This window comes from Lepisosteus oculatus, chromosome 2, assembly GCF_040954835.1.
Source record: "Lepisosteus oculatus isolate fLepOcu1 chromosome 2, fLepOcu1.hap2, whole genome shotgun sequence".
Classification (NCBI taxonomy): domain Eukaryota; kingdom Metazoa; phylum Chordata; class Actinopteri; order Semionotiformes; family Lepisosteidae; genus Lepisosteus; species Lepisosteus oculatus.
Window position 1 is genome coordinate 58,617,003 of NC_090697.1, and position 24,008 is coordinate 58,641,010.

Here is a 24,008-nt window from a genome sequence, read left to right on the forward strand (position 1 = left end):
CCATATGTATGCTGTATCATTCCATTTCTCTTGATTGGATTTCCTGAAATTCTCCATCTTTGTTCCTGTCTCTACCTGTACAGTTTCAAAGTACACTTCACAACCTACATATAATGTTCACAGTTCTGTGACGTTTTTTTTATTTCTATTTTCCTTACTCCATCTTGATTATTTAAAAAGACTGGATCAATACTAGTAATAACTGAAGGCATTCCCTGTAGCATGTGCTGTGATAAACTGAATATGAAAGCCATTGTTAGGTCTGTGTACCATTTCAGTTGCATTTGCTGACCTTCCTACTGTTTTTTCCTACAGTAATCTACAGTAATCTAATCTATTTGGAAAAAATTACAATCTCCCATGAAAACCACTTCTTCCTTTAAATGTACATTCCTGATTTTGTCATATCGCAAACGGCATCATGATTTATAGATGAATATGTTGACCTGTAGGATATTGCTAATGCTATACCCTTTGTTTTTTGTAAATATGACCTGTTGATTCTCAGTCCCTTGGCTCCTCTGTGTTAAGTCACTGTTCTGAATACACTTTTAATGTGTGGTACTGCTCATCCTCTTCCATCTTTTCTGTCAACCGGGATTTGGTTGTGTATTCACTAATATTTTAAAGTTCTGCTTTGTTTTTTTGCTTACATGTCCATGTACTATGATCTTTTTTTACTGATATTCCTGAGATACAGTTTGGTAACTGTAATGTGCATTTTTATTCAATACATTAGATTGGTAAGAACGGTATATACTGTACTGTACTTGAGCAAAATCGTAATTACAGATCACAGATCTGTAACTGACCCATTTCTCTACCTTTCAGGCCATTTTGTTTTATCTCATTACTTTTATTTTCCATATACAATCCATATTCCAAAAACAAAGACAATCCAGGGAATATAACATGAAATCATTTTCAAGTTTTTAAATGTATTGTCTGGAATAAAAAAGGAAAAATCAATTTAAATGAACAAGAAAATCAGTGGCATAAACATTCATGGAACCATGAACCATGGGTCCATAAACATAAAAATTATCCCTTCACTGCATGAACTTAGACTAAGGCTTTTGTATTTTTTAGAAGATGCCCTTCAACCCATTTATAGTAGCCCATTAAAGACTGTTCTATCTAGACAGACAATAAAAGCTGACAGATTCTAATTGTATTTCAGAAAAAACATTTCTAGAGATATTCTTCTTTAAATACTGTTGGAAACCTTTAGCTTTTTATTATCCAGTAACAAAAAAAGGAATTCATTTATGTTCTGTATGGAAAGTCCATCATCGAATTTCTCATATTCAGAAAGGGCCCTCTAAAGATATACAAATGGGTTTAAAATCCTTTTAAGCACATAAAATTCAATTTGAAAAACAAAATACTATAGTGTGACAAATAGCCAGTTTGTTTAGATTATAGAATCAAATTCACAATCTCTTTACTCTTTTGAATTTTAAACTTAATGTAAATGTGGTTGGATTTTACTTGAGTAATATGCTAAGAAGCCATGAGAGGGCACCATATACCATATACAGAAGTAATAATAAGCAGTCCTACAAATTCTGTACAATTTTGTGGTTTGGTGGGAGTTTGAAAGAATAAAGTTAAAATAGATCCAAAAAAAATTAAAACACAAATGTTACAACATTCTACCCAAAAAGTCCCACTTAGACACACTTTGAACAGGTCCAGATGACCTGGGTTAATCAGCAAAAGGTGCTTCACTTCTTTCTAGCAGATCTCGCAGAGTATTTTCATTTCTTGATATGGTTAGATTTCACAGTTGTTTGATCCTTCTGTAGAGTATGTGAAGAAATCGAAAGCAAGCAATTGGTCAGCAGGCAATACTTTAAAATGTATAGAAAACTATACTATATCAGCAGGTTGTACAGTCATTACATTAGTGTGCATTCGCAACTAGTGATGTTAAATGATCAATGCGGAGCTTGAAGGGCTAAAAGCATAGCTCACGCCAAATGTCAGACCCGATAGACAGGCTCCACTGTCAGTAAAGACTGAAATTGTGGTCCGATTTTTGATAGCTTATAAGAGTATACAGTACACTACAGTATAACGCTTACCAAGAAAGACACTTGTAGTACACTAGATTTAATGTTGGTGTCACTAGAGAGCAGTAGAGTATAGTTCTTCTACATTGTTCCGTAGAAGCACTAAAATCAACGAGAACTGGTGCGAGTTGGTTCTCGAAAAAAAAGAATCATGATCTTTTATGTTGGAACTAAATGTCACGTGGTCATTCCCAGCATCTAAGTTACAACAACAAGAACAACTTTTCTTAGTTTTCTGATTAGGATCCAAAGTGAAAACAGGCAGAAATACAGTCGAGGTCAGAAGGTTAAAATCACTGTCCTGACTTATCCTGTGATGATTCTGAACACAGTTCGATTACTTTGACTTTGGCGGATGAATACTTTTTTATCATAAGATTTTGTAAATGAGATTCAGTCAATTGCACACAATGAGAATAATGTAAAATAAATCATCACACACTTAAAAAACATGGTGCATTATTAAAGTTGCAGTTCATTTCTTTCCGAATCGTAATAACTCCATCTAGTCAGTCTTGTGACGTTATTTTTCGCAGTATAGTAAAAAATATTAAAACTAATTTAAAAAAATCATTTGTCTTACAAATTATTTGGTCTGTTATCAGATAACAAAATTAATTGAAAATATTTCACCCCACACGGAGAAACATAAAATAATACATTATTTTTATTACTTTATCTTTTCATCAGTAAGAGAGTAATGGAATAGGACCATCACTAAACACATTAATGACATGAAGTAGCACTGCTATTTTACCAAGACTCTTAGCAACGGAAACCATGTTACATACCCTGGTATGCAAGATTCAAAACAGCCTGCAAGAAATACGCATTAAGTATGAAAGCAGATGACAGAAATTCAAAGATTTTTTAAAGCCCTCAGAGACACATTGGACATTTAAATTATAGAAAAGGCTTCCAGGCTCACCTCATCTTTAATTCAGCGGCTCGGCACGTTTTGATGTTCTGTGAGAGCAAGGAGCAGAAGTTCTGATTTTTTCACACTGAATGTAGCCTTAGTGAATATTGCATCAGGGGTTAACAGAATACACTGCTCTACAGAATGTCAAAAATGTTTCACTCTAAAAATGATTTTATGAATGTAAAATGAATTCCTTATCATTCCTGATGAGATTTAACCAACACAATGTTAGACGATATGAATTGGTGTTGAAACATTTCTTAAGTTATTTTTACAGCAACACAAAGAGCAAAATGTACTTTGTGTCATTTACTCTTACAGATCAGCAGCACTGTGGAAAAATGTATTTCACAATTCCCAAATACATATTGACAATCCTTGCACTAAACTCCTAGTAAATCACAAGGAGATTAAAAGTTTAAGATACATGAAGCAAAGGAACAAAAAGCATCCATTTACAGCTCCTTAAAATGCATACTTTGTGGTTGCATACTTGTCTAAATGTGAGTCTAAGTATTATAAACTATACTTACTATAGCGTACCTGCTGGCTGTTGAATGTTTTCCCCAAAGTCCATAATTATAGAATGTGACCAAATAAGACGTCAGCAGTATATAATTTGAACATAAAAAACCTATTCATAGGCCAGTGGAGTGGCCCTGTGGCTAAGGCTCTGTGGCTTGTGGCCGAAAGGCTTCTGGTTCATATCCTGTGGCTGGCAGAGGAATCCTACTCCTTAGGGCCCCTGAGCAAGGCCCTTAACCCCACCTGCTCCAGGGTTTTTTGTATTAATGGCTGACCCTTCCCACTGACCCCAAGCTTCTCTCCCTGTCTGTGTTGCATGGAGAGCAAGTTGGGGTATTTGAAAAGACAAATTCCTAATACAAGAAATTGTATGTGACCTTATCTCATTGCACAATTCTTTTAACTCTAAAAGAAATGCTGAGTCTTTTCAAGTATGCATCAACTTTTCAGTTATCCTCATATCATTTCAGCCATATCATCAAAAGCATGACATAAATTACATCTATCAAAATAATAGGAAACCAAAAAGGTTTGGCAATGTCATATTCGGTTCTTTCCCAGGCCTCAATTCATTGTAGTTCAGAATGATGCACATGAATAATCATTACAATAGTTTCTTGCCTTTATATATGTCTTTGCAAAGGCTCAGAAAGCATTTCACATACAGTATAGGAGAAGATCCACATCATCTAGCACTGAAGTGTAAGAACCATATGGATGATGTGTGGGAGCAATATTAGGCCAGATATAGTCCCACTACACAACAGATCAGGTAGAGAAGTGAGAACAATTTAATTAAAGGGAACACTTGGGTGGGGGTAATGTAATACTGGGTCACAGGAGACCCAGAGTCTATCCTGGCAAGGAAAGGGGGCAAGGAAGGTTAGACCCTGAATTAGTAGCTAGTCCATCACAGGGCAATACATACAGAGATGTGAACATACTCACACCAGAGCCAGTTTTTCCAGGATATCATTAACCTACCCGTATGTTTTGGACACTCGAAGGAAACCCACACAAAAAAAAGGGTGAGGACATGCAAACGCCACACACATAGCACCCCAGAAAATTCCCTGGGAAATCACAGCCAGGGCCACAGTGCTGTGAGGAAACAATGCCACCCACTGGATCACCATGCTACCATAGACTGTGCTTGGGCAGAGAGGAAATTAGCAAGGACAAACAGTAAAAGGAAAAAGTGCACTTTCTAAAGCTGCCATTGGATCTGAAATGACCAAGTAGTCAGGACCTTGTTTTAAAACTTCATCTGAAGGATGGTACCTTCTACAGTATGGTGCCCCCTGTCCATGCTGGGGTACTGGTTTATAATTTCTGATCTGGAGGGAAGAGTATCACCTTTTTATCCACCAGCACCACCTTCAGCTGCATTTGTAGTTCTCTCATCCCATTATGTAACAGGCAGACTCTTTGCACTCTTTCATCAAAGCAGGATAACTGAAATAAAATGAAAGTCCCACAGTGGCGTGCATTCAAAGGAAAGACATCCAGCTACGAATACATTAAACTGCAGTGAAAGCTGACCTCAGCAAAGCACTATGCAGACTCAGCCAGAACCCTCTCACTGACACTGTAGGCAAACTAAGAGCCAACAGCAAAACAGACAATGACTGCCAACAACTGCTCATCAGAGCCCTCCCAACCCTAACCTTAAAATATCTATTGTACCAAGTTTTGTTATATTTCACTTTTAATCTCATTTGGTTTCCCAATCTTTGGTGACAGAGGTATCCACTAAAATACTAAATTGTTGTATTTTGTTCACTAATTTCATTGTATAGTGGCTCACCGGGACTAATTTCTACTGTAAATTTGAATCTCTTGTGTTTTACACAGAAGTCAAAGCTGCAGAGATGATTGTGGGATCCAACTCATGCACTGTCAGAAGGACATCACCTACTGCACTAACAAGAAACGCAAGTTAGAAAGCTGTTGATGTTTTGTGGCTCTGCCGATTCTTGGTTGTGGCAACTAAGCTCATGCTAGTAGTTTCCCAAGCAGGTTTTCACAACCCTCACTTTGATTGCTGAATATCTGCATAAGCATAATGAGACATAAATGTCTGGCACTTTGTTTCCCCAGGAAATCTTCATTCAGCTAGTTTTCTGTTGCAGCAACATTTTATCTGAATGAGTTTTCTAGTCAACTTGCAGAACAAGAACACAGAAAGAGAACCGGCCGCTTGTCACAGTTAGCTACATAATAGATCTTACAGACTACTAAGGGAATCACTACAATTTTCAGTCCTGTTCAGTCCAAATATGGCTGCAGCCTTCAAGAGAGATTTAATCTATTGAAAACACTCGGGTAAGCACAAGATCATCACTTCCCATCCCCAACTAGGGGTCCAACAGGACAAGTTACTGTAAGTACAGCAAGTACTGTACACACACTGTCATGATCAAATCAAATTAAATTAAATATTTACACACTTTAGATGAATCATTTGAGGGCAGGTCTATAGTATGTGCACCACATAAGCCTGCAGGTATAGCTGCTATTCTCAAAGTCATTTTCTGTGTAAACGGGATGTAAAAAAAAACACAGAAACTCAGATTCCAGCCATTCATGGATTGCATGCTGCTTAACTGAGCAGATGAAAAACAGCAGAACTCTTTATTCATGTAAAGCATGTTGTATATCCTTGCCTGGATATTAGTACCTATCACATTTATTATTTCTAAAAACATCAGAACCACATCTAGATTTAAGGGTTATATTTTTGGCTACAAGATGTTTAATCTTTTCTGGTAACAAAATTATCGTTCAACAAAGGAGCAAGGTGCTTAGTGATTTGCTACTACAGTTTTACACTGAGCCAAAGCTAAAAAAGGGCTCTCAATGTATGAAAGTTGGAAAAAAACTTTAAAGGTAGACAATACAGGTACTTCAAAGATACAGAGACTATATTAAATAAGGAGATGAACCAATATGGTTTAACTTAGAACAAAATACTCTAAAGAAACAAGCCTGAAGAAAATGATCACTTTTCCCCATTTCCTATAGAAGATGTAAAATATTGGCTTCAATAACACTATTCTGTTTGGATAAAGGATCTTAAAAGTATATTTTGTCTATCCTGCAATACACAAACCTGAAATTTTCATTTTCTTTACAGAAATCAGTCTATTAAACTCAATTAAAGAAAAAATATGCTAAATGGTCATGAATCAAGAGTCAACGAATTAAGCATTTAAAAGTTGCAGCAATAAACCGGAGGGTGTCAGGGTTTTGCATTGATGTCTCCACTGACCAGTTTCTTTCCCCTACCTTAAACAGTTGGAAGATTCACACTGACCTGAATAGCACACTTGTCACATTAGATAGCTTTTCTTGACATTTCTATGATAAATTTAAAAGTTTTGCTTCAGTGTGTTATAACCACGTTTCTACTCTCCATGCAAAATCCTAAGAGAATTTCTTAAAGTTTAAACAGAAAACACATTCTTCCACTATACCTTAGTTTTGCATTTCCAACATATTCATGAAACAATTGAGCAAATTTTGGTTGGGTGCTAAAGGCTTAAATGTTAACCGATTTTCATAGTGATGCAGTGAATTATTTCTAACATCAACGATCTAAACAGACTGAGCAAAATGTATTTAGCTGCACACATTCTCTATTTTGTTCAAAGGACTGATTAAATATAGATGAATGACAAGACAGTATCAATGGGTCTACTGGACACAAGTATTGAAAAAAATTAAACAGGGAACAGATCGCATTTAATATTCATGCTGTGAATCTACTGTAATTGACACGTCTTTGGATTTTCTGACCATTAATGTACATGACCTTCACCTGTATTTAATGCATAGTTTTTAAAAGAATTGCAACACTATTTTTATATTTTGGGGTTTGAAAGAATTAGCATTGATGAGTGCATTTCAAACCACAAGAAAAGTAAAATGCACACAGTAACTTGTAAAACCTCCAAATAACATCACAAAACACTTTCCTGGTATGCGCAGCAGAGCAAGGCAATAAAACGTCTGGTGATATGAAGCAATCCCATTACACTGTGAAGAAGCAGTCTTGTGAATTCATCTCTTTTAATCCAATAGAAATATTGCTCTCATCTTTAAGACAGTTTTGCCAATAAACACTTTACTTAACTCTGCATGCAGATCACACTGGAAACTTTCTGCAGTGAAATATCTGCTGCACAACTTGTACTTAATTCACTCTTAGATCACATTACATTAGTTATTACAGTGATTAGTGAGCAGAAGGGCTGTTTCACGTCACAATTCATGGGAATTCTTACTCTTGCCTGCGAAGGGGTTTGTGACAACATGGCAACTTACAGTACTTTTACAAAGTTAACAATTTTGTGCTTAATTGGAATAATATTTCCCTATATAAAAATGATTATTTTTTTACTGTGATTTAATAAATGGTCTGAGAAATTGGGACTGTAGTTCCCCTTTGAATAAGCTTAAATAGCAGTTACCTGTACTATCGATCCTGATGGACAGCTTTTAATCTTTATAAATTCACTTCTATTTGGATCAAAAATCTGACAGCATTTTAGATGTGCAATGTGAAAGTAAATTTTTGGAGTACATAAGTTTGCACATCATTTCTTTTCAAAAGTTTATTTTAAATCTTGCACCTCAGAAAAAGTCTGGATGTGTACTGCACTTTATACTAAACAGTCTCAGGACCTTGGAATATGCAGATTACAGTCATACTGAAGTTATTTAAAGTACCATTAATTGCTGACATAGGTGGCATGGGATAAAACATAAGATAATGCAACTACATCATGTAAAAAGAAATGCCGGAGGAAGAGAGAAAATGGATTTGAATTTGTGGAATTATTAAAACAAGTTAGTACACTAACATTTATTATGTGCAAAGAAAAAAAACATGCACATTCAGATAAGAGGGTGGCTGAGTAAATTATAACTAAAGGCCATGTCTCTATATTGTTCTGAGCAGGAGATCACGATGTCCGCTTCTTCTGGAACTGTTTTTTTGAAGGCAAATATTTCTTCACAAAGAGACTTCCAAAATGAAAGTCAAATCTAAACATTTATCAATAAGTGAACAGTTAATCATTTTACAATGTTTTGTCCTGCTTTAAACAAAAAATAAATACTGGCTGTCTATTGGGAGCTTTGACAGACTTCTTCCAAGATTCTACCAAAGAGCCAGAGGTCCCCCTCCCCAAAACAGGCATTCCTTTTTTCTTACCCAGTTCCTCTCCCCGTCCCCCCCATCCCCATACAGAAACTTCCTCAAAAAGTCTTTTGCTCCCTTGTTCTGTCATTTTTTTGTGAAGTCACAAAAAACACCCATATTTTGGCTTCAATACAGAGCTAAGCACTCAGTCCGTTTCCATGGAAACACTGCGGGATTCCTTAGACACCATAAATCTCATCAGTTTTCCGTGCAATTTTTCAATCTTCTTGACGTCTTGAGCCTGGTCAGTCTTGTACTGCAGACACTGAAACAACAAGGCACAACACCCATTAACAGAAGGCAAAAAAGAAAACAATACAAAGTACATCACGAGGGGAATAAAGGATTAGAAAATTAACTAAAGAAAATATCCATAAATTATTCCTATTTAGAAGCCAGTTTCCTTATTTTCCTCAAATATATACCATCATCTTTATTCACTGACTGTACACCTACCTAAACTGATTCTCTCCTTTCATAAAAGGAAAATCCTGACCAACAAGCACCTTGTTTTAGGACAACAAACCATGCTAAACTGTCAATTTTAATTGGAAAAAATAGAAATGTCTGCAGTGGTTACATCCCATTTAACATTATATTAAGCTGTAAACCCACCAACCTCATTTAACATTATATTAAGCTGTAAACCCACCAAAAATCTTTTCAAGATCTGCTTAGTTGAGCTTTAATTTATTCATCCTTCATATTCCAATCTTATAATCAGCTTTTATATTTTAGTCATATCAGCAGTGTAGAAATGAATTTGGCAGGTCACTGCCAAGTTCAGATTTCATTTCCTGTGTTGACTTGTATATCCCGTGTATCAGTACATAACAGCCATGATGTAATTGATGTACCCACTGAAAAACTGCAACAGAAAATTATCGTTTAGGATTTACTACAAAAAGTGGACGAGGGAGGCTATTTCTATATCGGAAGCAAAACATCTACATATACATTCTAGAAGGATTTTAACATCACTGGGTTTATAACTGACAACATGGGTAGTAGGAATTATTCATTCAATGACCGTTCTTCAAGGCTTGTTGTGAAGTTTCAGATGATTGACTGTCCATCTCTCATGATGTACAGGTGAAAAGTTCCAAGACAAGCTTTGTGCAAACTCCTTAGTCAGCACATTTCTGTCCAGTCAATATGCATCAGTATTCACTCAAACTGGATTACTTTATTTATTCTCCATATTATGACTGTACTGCTCAATTACTGCATAACTCTGCAACTGGGCTTCCTGCACAGCAGCCCACCACTGCCATCAGTGCTCTGTGACACACTGTAACAGTCACAGGCCTTAAGCATGGCTATACATTTAACTACAGAATTCTGGTTCTCAGTACACTTGTGGAATCAGATCATCTTGTATTCATGATTTCTGAGGGTTGTGCACATACTTACCACTGCATCATCTGTCACTTTCATACACAGATTGCCATCACAATGTCGATATTTGAGAACCACTCGAACCTAAAACACAACAGGCTGGGTTAGTGTCCAAAAGAACATGATCATGTATTAAACCATAAAAGAGAAAAAAAAGGTAACCGCATCACACTGATCTAAAACCTGTCAAACAATGCTCTAAATGCCTCTAACAACCCTGAAGGTCCTAACTAGAAATTAACCTTAGACAAGCTTGACTTTCCATATGGGGATGTCAAGAACACCAGATTTCAGTATGGCCAGCTCACTTGCTCACATAATTAGTTTTCGATACATTACTAACATTGTTACTTTCCCTGGTAGTCTCAGCTGAGGCAGATTAAAGGCCATTTTTGACCAGAACATTAGATAAACATTCCTTGATAGCCATGATTTAGAGATGGAAATGAAATGCAAATGAAATGACAGATCAAGTGAAGTCACTCTCGCTACTGACCAGTCACCAAACACAAGGAGCCTATGAAGACATTTTTAGGATGAACTATGCAGAAGTAAATAAACCCAATACTCTAGGTTTCCTTAGGATTCTGTTTCAGGATCTTGTAAGATGAGATCATCACTGCCATCTTGCATAAGGCACAGGACAGCACCACAAACAACTTCCAGGCATACATCCTGTGCAGTGCAGTAGCTCTGTGGCTAAGGATCTGCACCCATGGCTAGAAGGCTGCTGGTTCAAATCCCACAGCCGGCAGAGGAATCCTACTCTGTTGGGCCCCTGAGCAAGGCCCTGAACCCCAGCTGCTTCACGGGCAGCGTATAAATGGCTAACCCTGCACTCTGACCCCAAGCTTCTCTCTCCCCACCTGCGTCTCATGGAGAGCAAGCTGGGTTATGCGAAAAGTCAAATTCCTAATGCAAGAATGTATGGCCAATAAAGTGATCTTGTTCTACTATCCATAGTGTTAGGAAATTACCAACATCTCGCCTCTGTACTCATGTATTTTTTTTCTTTCCAATTAATGTTCACCAAGTAGGACTACAAAACCCTGAAAGTGATTTCACAATATCTTTGAAATACATAATAACAGCATTATATTTTTCTCATAAATAAAGGAAGGAAATATAAGATACTTAATAAAATTAAGCCTCTGATTACGGGTTCCAGTTTAAAATGCATAGAAAAGCTGTAGCTATTCACTGCAGTTGGGTGTTTTGTTACTACATGTAACACTAATAAGGGAATTAGCCGATATTTTGCACAAAGAGAAGCGACTAAGACAGAATCGGCCTCATAACTAAAGTAATGTAATCACTAGGTTCTTACCTTTTCAAATACTTAACTCTCAATGAAAAGCATAGAAGACAAACATACTGTGTGAGGAATCGTAGGAGTGTCCAACAGGGATTTTCTACACGGAGGAAAGGGGGTCTCAGAAACAATCGAGGGTTCCACAGAGACAAAAGGGCACTTCTCCCTCATATGTATAAATTCTTTTTAACTCTCCTACACAACAGATCTACTCAGATTGTGTTTAGCATGGATCTGTTGACCTGCAGCGATTACAATAAAATTGTTCATAATCATTCCAGGCGTCGTTTGCGTTTTATGTGTACATTGATGGTCGTTACTGAAAAGCTTATCTCGAGAAAGATCATACAGGCCTAAACATTGAAAGCAAACAGTGTACGGCATTGACCACAGCTGGGCAAATTACTGCCCATTATTAAATTCTTGGGAATGTCTTACCTTCATTGGATCTGTCAAATACAGCTTCTCTGCAGCTCTCGAAAATTCTTCCCAGGTCTGATAATAAGGCATACTGGAAAACAACCGAATAAAGAATAAACACAAAAAAAGATAGCTTATACCCTCTAAAAACAAAATTTTAAACACACATCAGCACTACAAGCTAGAAAAAGATGGTAGAAGTCCATATAAAAGCTCTTTCGGCATTGGTCGGATTTCGACCTGACCAATCACAGCGTTCTATATTTCACAGTGCCTCTCTGTTTCAATAGAGGGTTTTCTTTCAGGCCGCGCCATCTACTGGCCTGGGGGGCAATTTAATGCAGCACTGACAAAAAAGCTTGTACTCAGGCTGGTCTTGGAGAGTCACTGTACCCTAATACAAAATAAAATTCCTCAGTGTCTAAAGATTTGCAAAACATCATTATATCAGTAATCAAATTAAGTGAAATTATTCATATGTTTTCAGGTGGGATGAAAACCCATAACATACTGACTCAACACAAAGATGACTGAGTAGCTATCTCAGTGGGATATAAAACAAAATGAAAATAGTCTTCTTCCAGACGTCAATGAAATTGCTCAGGTTTTATAGAATGCTTGAACCTCTGGAACAGTTAGGCTGCATTCTGATTAAACTTTGACTTCAAGAGAAAGAAATGTAAAAAAAGGGTTGGTGTTTTACTGCGGATGACAGACTCCCCCCCCAAATGTTCCTGTTTCATAAATGGAATTTTCCGTTTTGTAAATGCCTTCATATTCTTATTTTTGGCACATTCCCTAATCTAGATGAAACCCTGTCACGTTCACCATTGTCATCACAGTTTAGCTATCCCGTCATATATAGCCTGCCAGAAATTATGATTGTGGCATTTATAGTCCATAGCTAGGGAAAAATAGGTGGTCCTGACAGGAGCTCCCTTTCCTACTGGGATACTGCAGACAATCACATTGACTTGGCCACCTTTGCTAGCATTTCATACATTCAGGCTCTGGCTTCTGTCAGCACCAGCTCTGAAGCTCTGAAAGCACCTCGTACACAGTTACACAGTGCTGCTTTTGGATTTTATGAGAGAGTAACTCAAAACATTTTAACACATACTGTACCAGATTAATACCAGAGTTCCTTCTGTACAGTATATTTTTGTACTTATTTTCTACATTTACTGTATCCTCTCATAAAAAGAATACAAAAAGACTTTGTAATTTTCTTTAATTATTATTAATTTGGATGATTTGTGTAAAAGCACCAAATAAAATATGATTAGGCTTATAAAACAGCCAATTTGCAATATATCTTGTCTGCTTTGTTTCGTACTTGTGCTTCATGACTTATGTGTTACTAAACCTGCATCCATATCTCTGCACTAGCTGGTTTTTCATTTATTCCCAACAGGATGCTGTGCTTAAAAACTTATTAAATGTGCTGTTCTGAAATAATTATTACAATTCCAGTGATTTTTGTTTTGGCATAACATTGCCATTCTTAATCTTTGAAGGAACAAGTAATAGGTTTATTCCATGCTGAAAACACAATGTTTCTGCCGTGGAGCTTTCGTCAGGTGTGATTCTTAATCTTCTGCAACCATGGAGCTAACAGATGTGGATACCTTAAGGTAAACATGCTTGTTCCCTTGTAATTTATTTCCAGCCTTCAATAAAGGTGTTTTATTTATCCATACTTTATCCAAAACAGACTCATGGGTGAGCTAGACCCTATCCCAACAGGTGCAAGACAGGGTACAACCTGGATGGGATGCCAGTTCATCGCAGGGCGATGACAAAGACAAAGACACGAACACACACACTCAAATAAGGAACTATTTTCCCAGAAACCAATTAACTTACCAGTATATCTTTGGATGGTGGGTGGAAACTGGAGAATCCCAATGAAACCTATGCAAACAAGGGGACAACATTCAAATTCCATACAGATAGCACCCCAGGAACTGAACCCAGTGCCCCGGCACTGCGAGGCAGCAGTGCTAACCACTGCACAGCTGTACCTCTCTATAATTGTGTTAATTGTTGTTTAATTTCATTATAATTCAGGGGTCTACAGCCCTGGTTACAGAAAGCCTCTATCCATCTTATACAGCAGATCACCTGTTTTTAAATGTTTACCATATGTGTAAGATACTGTATTAATCAAGCAAGTAATCAGTTCAATTAAGGAAATTCTGATCATTGAGGGCTGAAGAGTACTTAGATTTAGTCCTAAATGATCTATTTTTACTTAATACACAGTTTATTGACTACAATGGAATTTTGTCAATTTTTAGAAATTGGTGATTTAATATCATGACTTACAAAACCTAGATATGGGTTCTCCAGGATTCAGGGTTGAGCACTTTGCTATAAAACTTTATAGTCTTAAAGGTATTTCTTTAGGTTGCAGTTCTTGAAAATCTAGACATAATACACAAGAAACTTAATTAAACAGATACATAGATACAAATGAAATGTACAGTAACAGCAGTAAAACTATACATTCTGCAAGTGACAAAAAAACTAAATGTATATGCTGTGCTGCTATGATTTAAAAAGTGATCAAATTATTTCATGGCCTTGAAAACAAGTCATACAGTATATACAGTATATACACATCAAAGGAATGGAGTTGCTTTGGTCTTGAAGAGAATAGATTGCAAGTGGATGTGATTCATGTTTTCAAATTCCAGAACAATGCTGAAACAATTAACAAGCCAACATTTTCACAAGCCGCTAAACAGAAGAGGAAGCAGGTGTTGACCAAAGATGTACTGATGCTTCAGTGTCCAAGTATGAGTTGCTCATGATACCATCCACAAAGATGACTTCAATCAGTTGGAATGCTCCCCCTACAATCCAGACCTGACACTACTGTTTGTTCTGATTTCTGAAGGCACAACGTAAGTGTACTATGTTTACAGATCATGAAATCCTGAAAGCAGCCACTATTTTACTAGCACAGACAGTCTGACATAGATGTATGCCAATTGCCTTCGAGTCCAGGTGTGCTCTTCTGAGTAATGATACAATTCCAGTTGGAACCATTTTCAGTGTCTTCTTGAATAAGTTTATTGACCCTTTCCTGGGAAAAACCTCTGCATGTAACAGGGCAGGTTTGGGAAATAATACCTAACACTTATCCATTACACAGTGATATGTGGGTTGCAACAGTGAGTTTTATTCATTATCAACTGTCAGTTCAAATTTCAGTGGTCCAATAATCCCCTTTGCTTTCTCATTCTAGTGATGTCCGGTTTCATTGTCATATCTCCATGACTAAAGAAGAGATATTTATTCTATCTGACTGACCAACATTTTCTACTCCTTTGTGCAACCTGTCATTTACCTCTGCTCCAGACATTAACTAGAGTCAGACCTTGGCCAGCCTAAAGAAATGTGTATATGATGTGAATTTATGTATTTCATGTGTGTAGGTTGTATGTGTTTTCATGTGTAGGTTCAATTTATTGTCCTGTATCAATTTCTAAGAGTTTACAGTGTAAAGAGTGATATATAACATATATAGCGGTATACAACAACTAATGATAACAGAGAGTAGTGTTTGGGCCCTAATGTCATTCACATTATTGTCCATGAACATTAGATCATTTTGTATATTGCAAAAAGTCCTGTTGGTAACAATTATACCAGTTTTCTAATTAATTTGCTTAGAGATCTTGCAGTTTAATAATTTGATATGGGGAGAACTGTGTAGTTGGTATTTGTCGTATGATGTAGCCTAAATAAGCAAATAAGCCTAAATGCTTTTGTGGGCCACTGTATATACTTTAAAAGGACATCTCATGCAATTGAAAAGGGCAGCAACATACTAACTGTACATATGGACAAGATCACTTGTTGTGTTTTAAGGGACTACAGCCTAGTTCTTTTATATGTATTTATATTTGTATATTTACATTTATAAACATTGATATTTGTTTTCTACAAGCTCATACTTTGTTTTACTTTCTTTGTTTTTCTGTGCCTCTGCATTGTTTGTATCATTCCTGAGCATTAAGCAAACCATTGGGTTTGTTACGTTGGTCTGTTTCGGGACATTGCAAAGAGGAATCAAGTCGAGTCGCGTTATTGTTGACACTCCTTTTTCTGCTCTTTCTGTAGCAGACACAACCCTTTTGGAATGAAAGAATATCTTATACAGATCATTCCAAGTGAGCTCTAAATAGTGCATTGTATACCCTTAAAATAACTTCCTTTGATTTCAAGTCTACACATTTCACTGTCTGCACTATAGCAATGTGCTGGCCTTTTTATCACTTCCCCACAGTGGAGTCAATACCAACTTCGAAATCCCATTCAGAGCCAGCTTCCTTACATTCAGTTCCCTTTAATCTGATGAACAACATGCACATACTTTACTACTTACTACTTGCATGTTACACTTTGCGCAAGTGTAAATTAAATGTAATCTGCCAAGACTATCCAGTCTTAACAATTTTATCATGTTTTTTTTTGTCCTTTTTCTGTTTCTACATCATTGAGTTTTTTCCCACCTATTTTTGTGATATTTGCAGACAGGCTATGTCAGAGTCAAAACTCTTGAGGTAAATAAGGAGGAGTAACATTCCTCATTCAAGTACATTTGACCTCTGGAAACTACTCCATTATAAACATTACTCTAGTTATGGTGCTCTCTGTTTTCTGTGTTAATTAGTTTGCAGCTCACTCACATACATCACCTTTGATAGCTACAGCTTTCAATTTACATTTTACTTTTATTGTGGATGTTTAACATATACCTTTGGGCAATCTAAATATTTTATAGGGCAAGCTTTTATCATATAAATAATTTAATTATTTTAGTTACTTATGCCTCCCTAACATCATAATTATTGTATTGGATGGTAGAAATCAATTACCTATGGTTACTTGTCTTAATTGTGTACTGTATTGGACATTTGTGGATACACATTGAGTGGCTGTTGAATAATGCTTGTCTGTGAATATCATTCCTTAGTTTTAGTACAATAAGAAAAATGCCATTAGGCCTTTGTGATTTTTGTGTTGTTGTGTGAGTGGAAAATAAGCAATGCACTTAAGATTTTATAATACAATGGCACACATTGATGGGCAACAATAAAAAACTTTTAAAGTTTCTGATCTTTTCATGGTGAGCTTTGAAGCATCTGTGCTGGACTAACACATCCCCCCTAAATTTAGTGAACCAGAACATACAATTGTTGAAAAAAATATCTGAAAAGACGATTGTATCCGCCCTCATCAGTTATAGATCTATTACTGATGTGAAGCTGAGCATATATGTACGTCTCTTTTTCTGCTCTTGCTTTGTGTCAGAAATTTTGACTGTGATTACGAAGCACAAGAGAAGTTACAAAGAAGAAAAGGTTCATTTGGTTGTTTCTTTGAGGATCTCATTTGGCTGTTTGCTGAAAGACCCCAGGATCTCGACTTCAACAACGTGGCTGGGTAGCTTGTTCAATACTCCCACTATTCTTTGTTGTAAAGAAGTGTCTCCTATTTTCAGGAGCGCCCCTTGGACTGTCTATAAAAATCTCAGGGGTTCTCTAAACACCTAGCTTTGAATCACTGTTCTAAAGCTGAATTATACATTTAAGGAGAAACACCCATTAACGAACAGCATGACCACATTGCGGCGCCTGAAAGCCGCTGTAATCCACTACGTCTCATCTAACTGTAGGGTTTCGTCGCCTATTCCAATGTAGTTGTTGACCGGGGAACACAGCTGCCAGCTGGGAGGAGGGGGGCGTGGCTCGTGGAGAGGAGAATGGAGCTCTCCTGCTGTACGTCTCTTGCGTCTCCGACGCTGCTGAGAGAAGCTGTGCGTCAGTGCGGTTTCTGGAGAAGGGGATCCCGGCGGCACGTTGCCGCTGCTAGTGGTTGAGGCGATACGAGCGAGAGAACGGAGAAAATAATTTCAGTTGCATTTTTTTCTTTCATTCTTTAACAAGCATAAACCTTAGCGGGATGATATAGACCGTACAGGAAAGCGATTTTTCTTTTTCTTTTTTCTTTTTTGTTTTTTTTTTACTTTTCTGTGGTTTTTGGTCCCTGCGGTTATCCATTGGTACTTTTTTGCGGCTAAATTTGCTTAAGTACGGACTTACTGAATCTAGGAAAAGGAATAATAGAGCATTGATTGAAATAAGGTTTTAGAAGGTGGAATAGCTTTTAAAACGTGGAAAACACCACCACCACCACCATGAGGTAAGGAATTAGATTTTGTGTCCTCCCTACCGATTTAATCAAAGCATGCAACAAATTGGATTACCGAAGAAAATTCTTTGTGTATGTTTTGTGATTTCGACTTGTGGTTTACATAACATTTGTGTGATTTTCTGTTTGTATTTCAAGATGTTTTTTAAATTGTGTAATGCATTATTAATTACATGTATGCACTGCACCCAAAATGTTGTTTTTGCAACTAAAGTAAATTTGACTGCAAGATGTAGCTAACAATAACATGGTTAAGCCAGTGGAGGGGGATTGGAGTTCCACCATACCCGTGAGAATGGAACTGTGTGCGCTAATAGCCACTCGTTTTTTTTTCTTTCTTAACACTCGTGTAAAAAATGCAAAATAAAACCGTTCGTAGACTGCGTGTTCTTGAGTGCCTCTAGTAACTAATGTGTAGCTGTAGTTACACAGTAGCTACCACAACGTTATTCAGTTGTTGCAATGCAGTACCAGTGGAATCGATAAGCAAGAGAGCGAATTGATACCCGTTTAATAAAATAATCCCTCTGCAACGAAATCGAATCCATCTAATTATTATGGATGTACTTGTAATCTTGTTGTAATCCTAATGCTATTTAGTTGGTTCTCCCTTTTTGGAATTCTTGTATTTGAGTTACAGGGTGTTTTACGTGCTAAGGATTTTAATTCTTCCAAGCAATTTTAATTTTGGTCGCATTTTTTGGTCCGGTGTGACCACTTTGAAGTACATTGAACTAAAGCGTCTCTTTTTCTGCTCTTGCTTCTAGTTTTATCGCTAAAAATATTTGGTCGTTGGTATAAGAAACCGATGCATTCTCTTTTTGTAAACGTTGCTAAAATACACCCACACATAAACGATTGAAGTTTTGATTTTTGCGACATCTGTTCCAATAACTTAAGGAATAACAAAACAAACTAAAAAAACTGATTTCTAATTCTAATTTCAGAATTGTTGTATTCTGAATGGAAAATATTCTAGTACCTGCAAGAATATGGTTAGCAAAATGCCGTTATTTGATCATATATCTAGCATGTCATGTAACACAATGGGTAATCCACTTGTATTCAGTTCCATTTCGGATATCAAATTATTTTGTTTAAATCTTATGAAGTAAATGACTTTAGTGTTTTATACTTAGAACCATTTCAAATCATTTCTAGTACTACTTAAAAATAATGCGTTAATCTGCAGTGATTTGAGATTTTGTTGAGCGGTGCATCTTAGTCTTTGTAGGGTTGATATCATTCGCAGTAAAAAACAAACAATTGCCAGTGCAACATAACCAAAGCTTGAAAACCTATTTAGAAACATGATAAAAACGAATTTTTATAATTAATAAAAATTTCAAGGCTTTCATTTCAGGCAGCGTTTACTGTAGTGGGTGTGGATAATCCACTGTGCTGCTTTATTTTCCTCTGCCTTTTCAAGACCGTGTACTTTGACTTGAATTTAATTACACTTGGGTTATTGCGAAGTGCATTAGTACTATTTTCTATGTATCCCCAAATCAAGAAAAAACGTCTAATCATTGTCATTAGCACGCAAAATGTTAAAATGTAATAACTGAGAACCTTTGTAAATTGAAAGGTTTCGCTGAGTAATTTGATGATGGGCCTGCTTACACAGTAGTTGTTTAAATTTTCGGATCATTTGTTAATTCACTCTCCGAATTAACAGATGTTTTCCAGTCTCTGGGTGTAGCGCTAGGAATGCAGTTGATTAGCAAAGCCTGCTGTGATTGGTGTACGCCGTTTTTCACAAAATGATTGAGGGGGTACCGTCTTCTATAGAACTTCTAGAATTCGTGACATGTGAAAAGTATTGCTTTAAAGCAGAAGCAGAGTTTGATTCACATTACATTGTTTTCAAAGGTTTCCAGCTCTTTAACCGGTAGGCGAACGTAGTTGAGAGGCGACAGTAGACGGATATCTTTATGGACGCGAAAACGTGGCTCCTAAGTTTAGATTCAGAGTGGAATAAGTTCAAAACTAAATTTCCGTGATTGAAAGCCTTTAGCCCTCCTAATAATGACTTCTAATGTCAATGGATCCTTCATTCTCCCCTCTCTAGATAGCGCCCCCTCTTGTTTGGAGTAAATGAGTGAATAGAACTAAAACGTTTTCGGTTTTCCTTGCAACCAAATCTCATTTTGTGGAATATGGAATGCCTTGTAACACTCAAGTTTTTATATATTTATATTTCGTGTTTTTTTAAAATGTAGTTTATTTAAATACATCTTTACCCTCCCAACCTCCTTATTAGCTTGAAAGCTTAGGGTATAATTCTTACAGTATGTAAAAAAGTTATTTGATAGTTTTTTTCTATCTGCTCTGCCTGAAGATTGTCAAACATAGATGTGGGAAGAGTTAGTGTTTGTATTGTTATTTTGGGTTTGGTTACAATACAGTCCAACTATAGGTCTTGCCCAGAGGAGTGGTGAATCATTAGTAAAATCAATACAAGTCATACCCCAGATTCAGGACTCCAGACTCCATTAGACAAATAAGACAGTGCTATATCGTAAGTTCATTTGCTTTCTTTAAAAAAAGAAAAGCTTGGAATATTAAGTTATGGCTGAAAGTAACATTCTGGGTTTCCAGACAGAATAACTTTTTTATCCCCAGACTATTCCCAAATGAACAGTAGGAAGGAATTCTCTAGCTGACCAGAGAGCTCATTAGAGGAAGAGGGATATCTTGTGAAAGAAAACACTTCCACTACATTGTTTAAAACCAAAAGGCAATATATTTTCCTGCTCAATGAATGAACGTACATGAAGTGGGGTCATGCATGGAGATACAAAAGCATTTACTGTAAACTAGACTGAAGCAGGTGAACTGAGTGGAAAAACACCAGGCTAACCTAAAGAAGGGCAGATGTGTGTGTATGTGTTGGGAGGGGAGAGGAGCCAAAATCACAAAAAAGGCGGTGCTCTTAGCAGCAGTTCCCTAAAATACAAGATTTAAAAGCAAACTCACAGAAAGGAAGATACTCTACAGTGACTAAAATGTTTTAGAAGTTATAAGGGTAGTGGAGGAGTATTTCATTTCTAGGAAGCAAAGTTCATTCAGAGATTGGTCCCAAAGGGCTGTAGTTGTTCTGATTTTTTATCTACTATGAGATATTAGGAACTGTTTTATTTACCACAGTACCATCCTACTGTGATCTGTAGCAGGTGGTGGATTTAAGGGAACTTTTAAAATCTCCAGTGCCTGATACCCTGGGACCTGATTTTGAACCTGATTAGGTAAATGGTGAAAAGGGGCAAAAGGGAGTTTTTTCACCAGATCAGTAGCGCTACAGACATAGTGACATCAAGCATGGAGTCTGTTGATTTCTGTGGAGTCTCCAAAGGATAAATTTAGGCTTAAATAATTTTATAAGGAGCAAGATCTTCACTCATTAAAGTATGAGAACATATTCATATGTACTGTTGCACCTAACACTTCCTACCACATCTCCTGCAATGGAAAAAGTAGAAGATATACTACTAGTATCCCAAATTGTTTTTTTCTTTGCAACATAGAAAACATGCTAAGTATCCACAGAAAAGTGAAAAAGCACTTCAGATTGCTGAAAGAAGAGGATAACCCTTTATGGTCTGGTGGCCGTCTATGAACTCCTGGCTCCTGGCCCGGTGGGTCTTTCCCTTTCTTTTAGTTTCCCTCTCCTGTGAGGGACGGTTTGGCGGGGTAGCACAAATGTTAGCATTGCTGCCTCACAGTGCTGGGGCCTTAGGTTCAATTCCGAACTTGGGGTGTTGTCTGCATGAAGTTTGTGCTTTCACCCCATTTTTGCATGGGGTTTCTTCCAGGAGCTTCAGTTTCCACCCACAGTCTAAAGACATTCTGGCGGGTTAATCGGATTCGGGGAAAATGTTGTGGGTAGGAGCCCTGGTGTGTGTGGCTGTGTCCGTCCTGTGATGGACAGGCATCCTATCCAGGGTTGTTCCCCACCTTTTGCCCTTTGCTGGTAGTTTTTGGCTTCCCTGCTCCTTGATACAGTGGTTCAAAAATGGGTGGATTGATTTAAAACATTTTGTGAGGGTGCTCAATGCAAGCAAAGTAGAACTGATGTACTTTTGTTGGTTCCATATTTACCAATTTACACTCCCTAGTGTTTTATCTTCTGATAGAATGTGGAATTAACATTCTTGTTCCTTTCATATACCCTAGGCTTTGGAAGGCTTGTTCCAGTAGGGGGAACAAAGATACATGCTTTTTTTCAAACCAAGCAACATGCCCCCCTACACTCCACAGTGTGTTGAAATCAAAGGATGAACTGATGATGCTGAATCCTTACAGGCAGCAAGTAAACCAAGGATAGCCTGGTCAACTTGTTGTGTTACTCCTGGTGGGACCCCAGTCAGTTTTGTGAATGTGACATGAAAAATGTTTACCATGGAATTTGAGAGGGACTATGTCTTTAAGACAGTGTTGGAATTCCCAATCAAAACAACCTCCTTCCTCCCTTTACAACAGACTGTTTTTGTCTCCATGACAAACCATCTCTAATCTTTGTAATTCTTTGTTCCTGCTTTGGATATTCAATACTTATTCAACAATGTAGTAGATTTTACAAAGGCTTTTTCACTATCAGTGAGTCAGGTGTTTGGTGAAATACTAGTGTTGGACAGGTCTTAATTATGATGGTTATTGACAAATAAGCAATTTATAGACATCCACATCTTCGTCGTCTTCAGTTTGTGAAATTCCTAGTCTTTAAGGAAGTGTAGTGTTCTTTCTGTGTTGTCCTAGCTCAGCATCCTTTACAATGCATCTTTTCGTAAATGCAGGATTAAATCCTCAGTACTTGAGTATGGGTTTTTAAATGCAAGGAGATCCAAATACAGCGAGATCAGGAGAAGTCTTTGAGCAACATTAATAAAATCTTTGGTGTAATTAACAGGATTTTTAAAAGTCTGTTCTACAAAAGCCTTTAAAAACTGAAAACAAATACAAGAACTTTGCATTCTCACAGAATGGAAATGTCAGGTAGTTAGTTCTCAAAATTGGCAGGCTTCAATGGTGTACATATTTGTGTATATAATTGGCACTTCCTGTAAGGAAGGCATAATATGCGGTACATCATTTCAGAGAAGAAATTGTAAGTCTGTACTGTATGTTGATAGACATCTTTGATGGTGAAAGGATCGCCAAAATAAACTTGAAAGTGGTTGACTTAGGAAGTCTGAAAATGGGAGGTCTTGTGAAAGATAAACTGACATCTTTTCTCTTTTGTTTTGAAGTTCAAGCCAGTTTCATTCAGGTCTGTACAGAAATTTCAATATGAAGGGAGCCATATTTCAAAGTTATTTGCCACATGAAACTTATTGACTTTATTTGCTGTTTTGAACTTCAAATCTAAAGTTCTTCTTTATCTGTGCCTTTCTTTTTTGTAATTTACTGCCATGAAATTGATACATTTTGAGGTGGTTTCTTGTGTAGCAGCAGGTCCTACAGTATGAGAACAGTTATCTGAGTTTTCTGTTGTTGCGGAGAATGTCTGCAGTCATGTTGATAAGGACCACCAGTTGAAATAAAAAGAATTGAGTACTTGGGCATAAAGGTTTAGGTTTCTGGGTACCCTTTTGACAATCTCTGAACTTGTAGATGTCCCCAGAGTAAGAATAAAATCTCCATTACAGTGTTTCTCATGTATTTGTTTTTCCACTTTCTGGTTGTCTTCTACATCAGAGTCTAGTATATTCACTCATTGAGTAATATTAAGACAATATTGTGAAGATTCTAGAATAATAGAATACCAGATTACAATTCTGCTGCTTGATATCTGGTTTTAGTGTGACAGGATTCCTTCTTGTACATGTGGAAATTTACTAGTTAATTACAAGATTTGTAGATTTAAATTTTGGTGGCCAGAAATTAGACCAAATTTGTGTCCATTCTAGCTCAAAAAGTTTTCAT

General features: G+C 36.9%; 2 protein-coding genes across 3 annotated transcripts in view; one reads left to right on the forward strand and one right to left on the reverse strand.

Moving 5' to 3' along the window:
• Positions 1-7,574: 7,574 nt before the first annotated feature.
• Positions 7,575-12,076, reverse strand: srp9 (signal recognition particle 9). Its single transcript, XM_006625683.3, has 3 exons — positions 11,877-12,076; positions 10,142-10,210; positions 7,575-8,993 (listed from the first exon to the last, which is right to left on the reverse strand). The coding sequence occupies exons 1-3, from the start codon at positions 11,946-11,948 to the stop codon at positions 8,874-8,876; spliced, it is 261 nt and encodes an 86-aa protein (XP_006625746.1). The 5' UTR covers positions 11,949-12,076; the 3' UTR covers positions 7,575-8,873.
• A 5,552-nt stretch (positions 12,077-17,628) lies between these two features.
• Positions 17,629-24,008, forward strand: part of enah (ENAH actin regulator) — a 156,747-nt gene continuing 150,367 nt past the window's right edge. The window contains exon 1 of one of the 2 annotated variants that reach the window (XM_069179741.1): positions 17,629-18,074. Coding sequence is in view for 1 of the 2 variants with exons in the window: in XM_069179735.1 (XP_069035836.1) it covers positions 18,070-18,074 (5 nt within the window). In the remaining variant the exon portion in view is untranslated. The remainder of the gene's footprint in view (positions 18,075-24,008) is intronic. The other variant, XM_069179735.1, reaches the window with a different exon arrangement.

Bases quoted from the DNA above. Each gene is read 5' to 3' on its own strand.
- srp9 (XM_006625683.3), bottom strand. From the start codon at position 11,948: ATGCCTTATTATCAGACCTGGGAAGAATTTTCGAGAGCTGCAGAGAAG. The intron at 10,211-11,876 runs GTAAGACATTCC...GTTGTGTTTTAG, and splicing joins ATTTGACAGATCCAATGAAG to GTTCGAGTGGTTCTCAAATA. The intron at 8,994-10,141 runs GTAAGTATGTGC...TTGTTGTTTCAG, and splicing joins AAGTGACAGATGATGCAGTG to TGTCTGCAGTACAAGACTGA.